This window comes from Lutra lutra, chromosome 16, assembly GCF_902655055.1.
Source record: "Lutra lutra chromosome 16, mLutLut1.2, whole genome shotgun sequence".
NCBI lineage: Eukaryota > Metazoa > Chordata > Mammalia > Carnivora > Mustelidae > Lutra > Lutra lutra.
Genome location: NC_062293.1, coordinates 41,665,602 through 41,676,282, shown reverse-complemented (window position 1 = coordinate 41,676,282; position 10,681 = coordinate 41,665,602). Strand labels below are relative to the sequence as shown.

Below are 10,681 nucleotides of genomic sequence, written 5' to 3'. Positions count from 1 at the left end.
AACAACTAACCATAGACAATGTGGTCGATAACCAAGAATAGAGATTAGGATTATTTGTGCCAGATCATAATTATCTTCATGTCTCCAATCCCAAAGTTAGCTTCAGAGAATTCATTTTCACAAAAGGTCTTTCTCAGTTGCAAATTCCTCTTCCTGGTTCTGGTTTGTTAAAATTGGTTTGGTTTGCGGCGCCTGGGTGGCTCAGTCCATTGGGTAGATGAGCCTTCATTTCAGCTCAGGTCCTGATCTGAGGATCATGGGATGGGCTGGCATCAGGACTTAGCGCTCAGCGGGGAGCCTGCCTGAGATTTTCTCTCTCTCCCTCTGTTCCCTCCTGCCACCTGTCTCTAAAACAAATAAATAAGTATGTAAATCTTTTTAAAAAATTAGTTTGCTTTCCCACAGGAAATTTCAACTGACTGTAGAAGAGAAGCGTGCCCACTGCTAACCGGTTTGCTCCTTTTAAGAACTAGCTCTGCTAGTTCCGGGCAAAGGTACTTGGGAACCAGGAGAGGAGTCCAGAGGTCTCTGGTGCTTCTTCAGTCAGGAGTTACAGGTCTTACCTTTGAGGGCTCTCTAGATCAGAAAGATGAATGACCACTGAAATATATGGTCAGCTTACTCCACATTTTAAAAGATCCCCATGCATGGCACTATCTAAATGAGTAGAGTCATATTTGGAAGAACGTAAGCTTTGGAGCCACACAGTCAGTGGTTATTTACTAGCTGTGTGAGCTTAGGTAAGTTACTTGACCTCTCTGAGCCTCACTGACCTCAGCTATAAAACAGGAATCATAGATGGTACCTTTTCAGAGAGTCATTTGAAAATATCTGAGACTGTGTGTGTAAATCCATAGCCCAGTACCTGGACAAGGGGAGGGACAGTGTTTAAATACATCACATGCTATTAATTACATCAGATCTTAATGGTGGAAGTCATACTAGTTTTGTTTCGCCAAAAAAAAGTACTAAGTTATATATTTGTCATGAAAAAAGTCCTAACTCTAGCCCTCAAAGACCCAATAAAATAAAGTGGATAAGACACAGACGCACAAATGCTTTAAAGAGAGCAGAAAAACATCCTCACTCTCATACTCTTTTGTTCTTTGTTTTTTGTGGTTTTCTTTCGCCTTCTCCACACTAAAAAGTGCTCTGAAACAAAACGAATGAACAAAGAAAGAAAGAGAGAAACAGAGCAAAAAAGAGAGAGAGAGAGACAAAAAAGAGAGAGACAGAGACAAAAGAGAGAGATAAACCAAAAAACAAACTCTTAACTCTAGAGAACAAACTGAGGTTACCAAAAGGGAGAATGGGGTGCGGGGGTTGGGGGAAACAGGTGATGGAGATTAAGGACGGCACGTGTCCGGAGGAGCACTTACTCCTGTACAGAACAGTGTGGAATCACTATACGGCCCACCTGAAACTAATATATGTCCACTACACTGGAATTAAAATAAAAATTTAAAGAAATTTTAAGTGCCCCGAAAACTTGGCAGTCGCATTGACTATGTGCGTGCGCATGCGCGTGTTTAAACATGTCACAGACCTTTGCTTAGCGCGTTTCTTCAAGAAGAAATGAGTCTTTGTCAATGAGAAACTGCCCTTTTGATGCCTCCCTGAATTAATGAAGTGGACCCAGGCTATCTTTCGCTGCGATGAGAGAGGGGAAGTGGAATCCTTTCCCATTACATATCAGAGCAGAAGTCACAGTGTTGCTACTCTTGAGAAAGAGCCAAGACGACAGGATTCTGGAGAAACCTTTTGGCCAGAGCAGTGCTGATCAATTTTAGGATTGATTTGCTCCCATCAAGAAGATTTTGTTTTTGCAAAGGTTTTTGTTTGTTTGTTTTGTGACTGAAGAAGATTTACAGAACACAGGTCTAGTCTCCCTCCCTAATTTTACATAGAGGGAAACTGACAACAACTTATCGCTAAGTTAGAAGCAGAGTCAAAAACAGAACCGTAGGCATCTGTGATCGGTTGGGGGTCTTGGTCATCAGTGACAGAAGCCAGTTCTGGGTAATTTGAGCACAGGCTCACAGGGGCTGTCCGCATGGATGGGAACCCGACAGTCAGACTTGAAGATAGAAGGAACCAAGGGTGTCTGGAGGGCCAAGAAGCTAAACAGAGTTCACAGGAAGTCCAGAAATGGTCTCATAACCGAAGAAATCCGTTCAAAATAGCAATCAATTCGTCTTCCACCTAGGCTACAACCGATAGCATCAACCTTCCCCTCTTTAGTCTTAACGTCACTTGTGCAAGAGTCCAAGCCCCAGGGCAGAGCACCTGGCTGGCTGAGTGGAGGTCTCACACTCATACTCTGAACTGAAGTCGGGAGAGTCAGTCTGGCTCCTTGAGCTCCCACATGACAACATCAACACAAGTACCCAGTGCGGAAGGGACAATGTCCCAAGGGAAGAACGGAATACTCTTTGGGGGGAATGATGTGGGCAGCCTATAGGGTAACCATGGGGAGCTTGAAGGGGAATAGAGCAGATCCTGACCATGTGGATATATTACCCCAAACAGACACAGAGCAGGGAGGAAAGGATCCTTGTTGATGTTTGGCACCTGCCTTTGTTCTACACCGGGCAAGCTGGGTTTTGCTGCTACGTTCTTGGTATGGTGCAGAAAATCCCTGACACTGTTCTCTGTATTAGTTATTTAATCATCCTATGCCCGCTGTTTAACAATGGCTCTTTTAGAATAATATTTTTTTAAACATTTTATATATTTGTTATTTGAGAGAGAGAGAGAGAGATTGAGAGGATGAGTGGGAGAAGGGGCAGAGGGAGAAGTAGGCTCTTTGCTGAGCAGGGAGCCCAACTCAGAACTCAATCCCAGGACCCTGGGATCCTGACCTGAGCCAAAGGCAGATGCTTAACTGACAGAGCCTCCCAGGGGCCCCTACATCAGAGTTTAAAATGGTGAGGACTTGCATCAGACTTGGAAACCAAGTTTGGCTCTCTTCATGGGTTTCCTGCCCTGTACCCACTTCCTCCTTCCCAGCAGCATCCCAGCCTTCCCTCAGGTTCCCATCTTCCCTTACATCAGCCCTTACACTGACTTCATGCCCCCACCTCCCCATGGGTGTTGGCCTGCTTGGCCTAAGGGGACTTTTGTCCTCCCTGCCATCGGTTGGTTCAGGAAGGCAGCAAATTAACACACAACATTTCCCTGGACACAGAGATGGATTCATAAAAGGGTTAATAACTAATGGGAGCCAATACAATGTAAGGAAACGTTTGCTGGAAGCTTCTGGAAAAGTGACTTCTGCTTCAGAGATACCTGCCGGAAGAGACCATCCGTCTTCCTCTGGATATTGTCAGGTGGGGTTTAGATCTGCGCAGCCAACTCGGTAGCAGTAGATGAATCCAACTCAAGGGAAAGAGGAGGGCGGGGGAAATGCCAAGAACCAAAGCTGGAACCGTGGCTCTGTCACATCTGACCATCCCCCAAGGATGGACTTTTCTAGTTACGGGATCCAGTAAATCTTCCTGATTTCTTAAGGCCATTGAGTGGGGATTCATTTATTCATAACAAACAGAAACCTAACAGAAGCTCCATAAAAGCTGCCATTGAAATGCTTCTGGAATTGGGGCAAAGCAAACCCTGACAGAACCCTTCTCCTCTCCTGTCGTGGAGCAGCAGTTAGCTGCCCCAGCTGTGCGTCTGTCCAGTGGGCTTTCTCCCAAAGGAGCAAACACCGAGACACCGCTGTGTCTATAACAAGATGTTGCTAATTGAAAGAGGGGGCTGCCCTGGAGGCTCAAGGGGGATTCTCGAACCTATGGGGAACATACACGACATTATAGAAAGTGTATGAAGCGGATATAATTGTCCAATCTGTTCAGCATCCCTCTCTCACCTCCTTTGCTAAGTGGCCTCATCCAATGGACACATGTCTGGGAAGGAGACCCAGACTTGACCAGTGAGTCCACCCCAGTGAAGACTCCTCACTCCAGAAGGAACACATTCTATGACCTCTTTGTTTACCAAATGGAAAGGATATGTGTTTGGTGTTGCTAGTGTTCATGTTTCTAACCAGGGGGCAAAAATCCAACTGCGTTAGGAGAAAATGAAGCCAGCAAAGTTAAAGAGGGAGAGAGCGAGCGAGAGAGAGAGAATGGGATTGTGGCCCCATGAAATGTTAGTCTAGTCTCTGTCTGAGGTCCCTGGAGACAGCCTAGAACCCAGACGACCTGCAGCCCATCAGCTGCCGCACGTTTTTTCATAAAGTCTCCTCTTCCCTCAGGCCTCTTTCAGTGGCGTTTCTGTTTCTTGCCCATGAAAAACTCCTGTTCTAGTCCTGCCACATAGAAAGGAACATTGGCTGATACAGAGCAAGAAGTCCCAAGGAAGGATCTGTTTGAGATCAGGGAATATTTTCCTGGAGAATCAAACTGTAAATGCCAAATGAAACACTGCACAGAGGCAGAGCTACCTGTGAAACTTCGTGAAGAAGACGGATTAAAGAAGTTCTGCTAGAACTCAGAGGATAAATCCGAAAACTGCAAAAAGCATGAGTGATATAGGGAGGTGGGGGGAGTTGTCCAGGCGATCTGAGGTAGATCTGTAAGCCAACAGCCCTTTCTTCAAAAACATTTGCTTCAGTGTGCGGGGTGTTCTAGTTGATGATGTGGTGCATGAACTGGTAAGACATCCCCCCCCCCGCACCTTCCCCTTAGTGAGGTCTGTTTCAGCACTTTGTAATCAAAAATACTATCTTTCGGCTGCAAAACAGTTGGGGAAATAAAGTCGATAAATAGTTTCACATCATGTTGGATCAAGGTTTACTGCCAAATAAGTGTTGTTTTGTCAGAGAATTTAGGATTTTGGAATTGTGACTAAAGGGTCCTGTAATAGGAATCCCAGAAGGAGAACACAGAACCCATAAAAAAGGAGACATGAGCAAAGAATCAAGGGGTGGAGTGGGGAATATTCAAGAACTAAAGATAGTCACATTTTGAAGCTCAAATGTCATAGAGTGTCAGGTGAAATTAAATTTTTTTGAAGATATTCGGGGTGCCTGGGTGGCTCAGTGGGTTAAAGCCTCTGCCTTTGGCTCAGGTCATGATCTCAGGGTCCTGGGATTGAGCCTCTTATCAGGCTCTCTGCTCAGCGGGGAGCCTGCTTCTCCCCCCCCCCGCCCCCTCCTCGCCTGCCTCTCTGCCTACTTGTGATCTCTCTCTGTCAAATAAATAAATTTTAAAAATCTTTAAAAAAATTTTTTTTGGAAGATTTTACTTATTTGTTTGACCGGGAGAGTGCATGAGCACAAGCGGGGGAGCGGCAGAGGCAGAGGGAGAACCAGGAGCCTGATGTGGGGCTCGAATCCAGGACTCTGGGGTCATGACCTGAGCTGAAGACATAGGTTTTACCAACTGAGCCACCCAGGCACCCCTGGGTGAAATCACTTTAAACAAGACCTAAATGCAGTCTAGTCACATTTTTAATTTGGAAGAAAAAGAAAAAGGTCTATAAGAATACAGAAAATTCTAATAAATAATTCACTACACTGATGTCCTAAGCCTCCATACCAAACTCTCTATGCTAAAGAGAGTAAATACAATTTTCTTCAAACATATATGTTATATTTATACATATTGATCTCACACTAGGCCACAAAGAAAAGCTCAGTTATTTCTGAAAGATAATCGGACCAAGGTCATCCAGTTGGGAGGTAGGCATTCAACCTGGAGCCACACCTCTTTACTTCTCCCAATATCTTAATAATTCTCTGAGAACAACAAGAGGATAGTAATTCACTTCCAAATCACCGAGATGAGTACTGTAATTTGGTGACAAAGACTACCACTGACGAAATGCCTAGAACAGCGTAAATATTCAATAGATGTTAGTTCCGTGAATAAAGGAGCTAATGAAAACATGAAACAAGGCTCACTGAGGAATGTTGTATTTTACACGAGATATACTCAAAAGCACTTCGCTTTCTAGAACACACCTGAGACATGGCTGGGGAAGGCAGCTGTTTTTTTTTTTTATAATGCAAGGGATATAGCCAAGCGGCCATTAGGTACCATTAGGGGAACATTAAGACCAGGATGTACATGGGCCGGATTGCAGTAAGCCTTCCCTGGGGTGACAGAGATCAATGGGAGACAGGGCCCAGAGAGCTTTAATGGTCTTTGTTTACTCTTCCTCCAAACTTTTAGACCTCCCCCATGGTGACCAACCCCAGAGGAATGCACATTTAATTCAACTTCTAATGCAGGGAAATCGATAGCATTGCACCACGGACAGTTTATCACACGTAATCTGAAGTTTAACACATAAATAAATAAGTAATATACACAAACCATGGCACTTAAGAGTACCATTAGGGGGCTTTTCTTTTCCCACAAATCAAAATACTTCTTACATCTTATTAAATTTTGCGCATTAAAAAATAATAAAATAATTTAAAGATTTCTAAAAAAAATCTAGGCTGGAATTGCTTGGAAATGTTTCCTTTAAAATAATAATTATGGGGCAACTGTGTGGCTCAGTCATTAAGCGTCTGCCTTCGGCTGCGGTCATGATCCCGGGGTCCTGGGATCGAGTCGCACATTGGGCTCCCTGGTGCGGGGGAGGCCTGTTTCTCCCTCTCCCTCTGCCCCTGCTTGTGTTCCATCTCTCACTCTGTCTCTGTCAAATAAATAAATAAAATCTTAAAAAATAAAATAAAATAATATCTATGATGGCTTTTATTTTTTTAAGTTTTTTTTTCTTTTCTTTTTAAAGATTTTATTTATTTGAGAGAGAGAGAACTTGCTCGAGAGATAGCACAAGTGAGGGGGGCAGAGGGGAGGGAGAAGCAAATACCAACCCCCACCCCCATACCACTGAGCTCGGAGTTCAACTTGGGACTCGATCCCAGGACCCTGGGATTATGACCTGAGATGAAGGCAGACGCTTAAATAACTGAGCCACCCAGGCGCCCCAAGATTTTTTTTTTTTTTAACTAATCTCTACACTCAATGTGGGGCTTGAACTCACAATCCTGAGATCAAGATTTCCTTGCTCCACTGACTGAGCCAGCCAGGCTCCCCTTGATGGCTTTTATTTTTAATGATACTTTGTAAGTTGTTTTAACATACTTTATTCTTTTTTGATATTCCTCCTCAAATCCTTGTGAGTTACGACAAGTAAACCCATTTAGCAGATGAGCAACCTGAGTCATGAGAGGAGACTTGCCATGAGAAATGGGAGTCCAACATCCAGTGGAGGGTATTTTTAGTCCCCAGAGGGATCTGGTTCTATTTGGAGCTGGTGGGGGTAGGGAGATGGAAATAGTTTGACCCTGGAATTGTGTCTACCACTGGAATTCAGACATGTCTAGACCTGGTAAGCTAGATTCGCCAGAGGTCTTTACGTTTTCTGTTGGTTTATTTTGTAGGTGTTTGGAGACTTCGGGTGGAATGAGGAAGTTAATCATACCCCTTAATTCACAGCTCATCAAAGTCACCATCAAGGAACCACCCTTATTTCTTCAATTATATTCGTTCTTTTTAGAACCAACCCCACTCCATCTATATAGAAAGTTCAAGACAGGGAAAGCTGTTCTTTAGTTACCACGGTGACAGGGGACCAGCAGTGTTTCTGCGGTACTGGTAATGCTTTTTTATTGGCATCATGGTTATATAAAATTATTCACTTTGCAAAAATTCATTATGTTGGGGTGCATGGGTGACTCAGTGGGTTAAAGCCTCTGCCTTAAGCTCAGGTCAAAAAAAAAAAAAAAAGAGGGATATTTGTCACAAGGGACGTGGGTCTGTAGTTTTTGTTGTTGTTGTTTTCCTTGCAAATGTCTGAATTTAGTGTCAGAGTAATGCTGGCTTCCTGAAAGGGGGTGGAGAGTACCTCTTTTTGATTTTCTGGAAAAGTTTGTAAAGACTTGGCGTTAGAGCTTCCTTATGCATGGGAGAATTCACCAATGAAGCCACTTGGGACTCGAGTTTTCTCTGTGGGACAATTTTTTTTAAGAGGTATTCAAATAAGTCAATTTTAGTAAGATCCTCCACACATACATTCCCTACTGAAAATTGAAATAGCAAAACAAAAAAATTTTATTACTATGTCTGAAAACCAAAAAATCTAGCATATGCACCTCCCCTAATTATGCTCTGACCAAACCACCCAAAGTTTTCCTGTATTCCTTCTGCACAAGTTACTTGGCTTCCAAATTTTGATAGTAGGTCTTATTTTACTTAATGACTTCAGGTCTCTCAAACACACAGGCAACATTCAAAACCTATTAGTGCGGGGCTCCTGGGTGGCTCAGTGGGTTAAAACTCTGCCTTCGGCTCAGGTCATGATCTCAGGGTCCTGGGATGGAGCCCCACATCGGGCTCTCTGCTCAGCAGGGAACCTGCTTCCCCCTCGCTCTGCCTGCCTCTTTGCCTACTTGTGATCTCTCTCTGTCAAATAAATAAATAAAATCTTAAAAAAAAAAACCTATTAGTGCTTCTTTAGGCCAAATCAAAAGGTATAAGTATACAGACGTCATTCAAATGCAAGCTACAGGATTCCTCACAAGTTACTGGTATCACCGTAGAAAAGATACAAAAAAGAAAAGCCTTATCATATTGCAGATTATCAAAATATTACAGTTTGCCCTAATACAGAACAGCTTTCCACGCTGCTGCAAAATGATCCTAAAATCACTAGCAAAAAGAAACATACAAGAATACAAGTTTGTTTACGTTGGCTCCATGTCATAATTATTCTCCATGTTGGTTTCCTCAGAAAGATCTTTATGATACAGGCGATAATGACAGCGACATCTGAATCTTCCCACTCTTGTTTCACCCTCCTCTGTTTCCTTCTGCTGTAGATCTTTTGGAAGCTGGGACCCCGGGTTTAGGTAGCGCTGGTACTGAATCGTTCGACTCATCCTTGCCATCCTTTTCTTTGGGGCCATTAACAAAGTCCTTACTCCAGTCCTCCTCCCACTGCGGCTGAGGATACGCTCCTCCAGCCCCTGTGGTTTCCTCTCTGCCCTGCTGCTGGGATCGATATTCTGGCATAGGGGAAGGGAGGATGATACTAGAGTCCAGGGTCAATATACCAAGGTTCTTGGTTAATACTTCGGAGATCATTTGAGAGGCACCTGAGCCTTCCTGGGAATCCTCGGACAATGGGTGTCCGAGATGATCCCAGGTTGGGTAAAGCTGCTCTGGCGAATCCATCGGAAGCCTAGTCACAGACAGAGGCTCCTCTTAGTTCTTCGGAGTCTGGTGGGAGATGATGCTCAGGACCCAACTTGCTACGAAGTGGCCTGGCAAGAACCTCTGTGGGACCATTTTTAACGTCAGGTTCTATTTCTTTAATAGACGTAGAGCCATTCAGGTTATCTATTGCTTCATAAGAGAACTTAGGCAGTTTGTGTCTTTCAAGAAATTTGTCCCTATCATCTAAGTTGTCAAATTTATTGGATAAAGTTGTTGAGAGAATTCCCTTACTATCCCTTTTGTATCTGTAGAATCTGTGGGGATGTCAGCTCTCACCCCTAATACTGCTAATATTGATGTCTTTTTTGCTGATCAGTGTGGCTGGTTCTTCTCAAGGAACCAGATTTTGGTTTCATTGATTTTTTTTCTATTGGTTTTCTTCCTTTCTTTCTTTCTTTCTTTTTTTTTTTTTGTTGTTGTTGATTGATTTTCATTCTAATCTTTATTATTTTCTTTCTTCTTATTACTTTGGATTTAATTTGCTTTTCTTTTTCTAAAATCGTAAGGTAGAAACTGAGAACACTGTTATGAGACAAATAAATCAATGGAATAGAATGGAGTCTGGAAACAGGCCTCCACATTTATGGACAACTGATTTTTTTAAAAATAAAAGTGCAGAGACAACTCAGTGGGGGGAAAAATGATCTTTCCAACAAATGGCGCTAGAACAATTAGATATCCATACACACAAAAAATGAATTTTGGTCCATATCTCACAGCATGTACAAAATTTTACTCAAATGTATCACAGACCTAAATGTAAAACCTAAAACACTAAAATTTCTAGAAGAAAACACAGGAGAAACTACTTATGGCCTTGCATTAGGCAAAGATTTCTTAGCAATATCAAAACATTCTTCATAAAAATAAAAATTGATAAATTGAACTTTTGCAAAATTAAGAACTTCTGCCCTTTGAAAGACCTTGTTAAGGAATTAAAAAGATAAGCCAGAGACTGGGAGAAAATAGTTGCAAATCAGATATTTCATTAATGACTTGAATCTAGAATATATCCAGAACTCCCAAAACTCAGTAATGAGAAAAGAAACAACAGATATTTTTTTTAAATGGGCTAAATATTTGAAGATACTTCACTGAAGAAGATATGTGGATAGCCAATAAGCACATAGAGACGCTCAATGTCATTAGTCATTAGGGAAATAAAAATTAGAACCACAATTTTGTATCATTACACATCTGTTAGAATGGCTAAAATGAAAAGATTAATCATACTAAGTCTTGGTGAGGTGGTGGAGCAACTGAAACTTTCATACATTGGTGGGAAGGTCAAATGGTAAATCCACTTTGGAAAACAATTTGACAGTTGTGTGTGTGTGTTTTTTTAAGATTTTATTTATTTGAGAGAGAGAGAGGGCAAGAGAGAGCCCAAGTGGGGAAGAGAGGGAGAAGCAGGCCCCCCCTGAGCAGGAAGCCCGATGTGGGGCTTG

General features: G+C 42.6%; 1 protein-coding gene across 1 annotated transcript; it reads right to left on the bottom strand.

The window, feature by feature from the left end:
* Nucleotides 1–8,701: 8,701 nt before the first annotated feature.
* Nucleotides 8,702–9,191, bottom strand: LOC125086690 (developmental pluripotency-associated protein 3-like). Its single transcript, XM_047706027.1, is given in 2 exon segments — nt 8,702–8,999; nt 9,001–9,191. Coding segments are annotated over 2 exon segments (489 nt in total).
* Nucleotides 9,192–10,681: the final 1,490 nt, after the last annotated feature.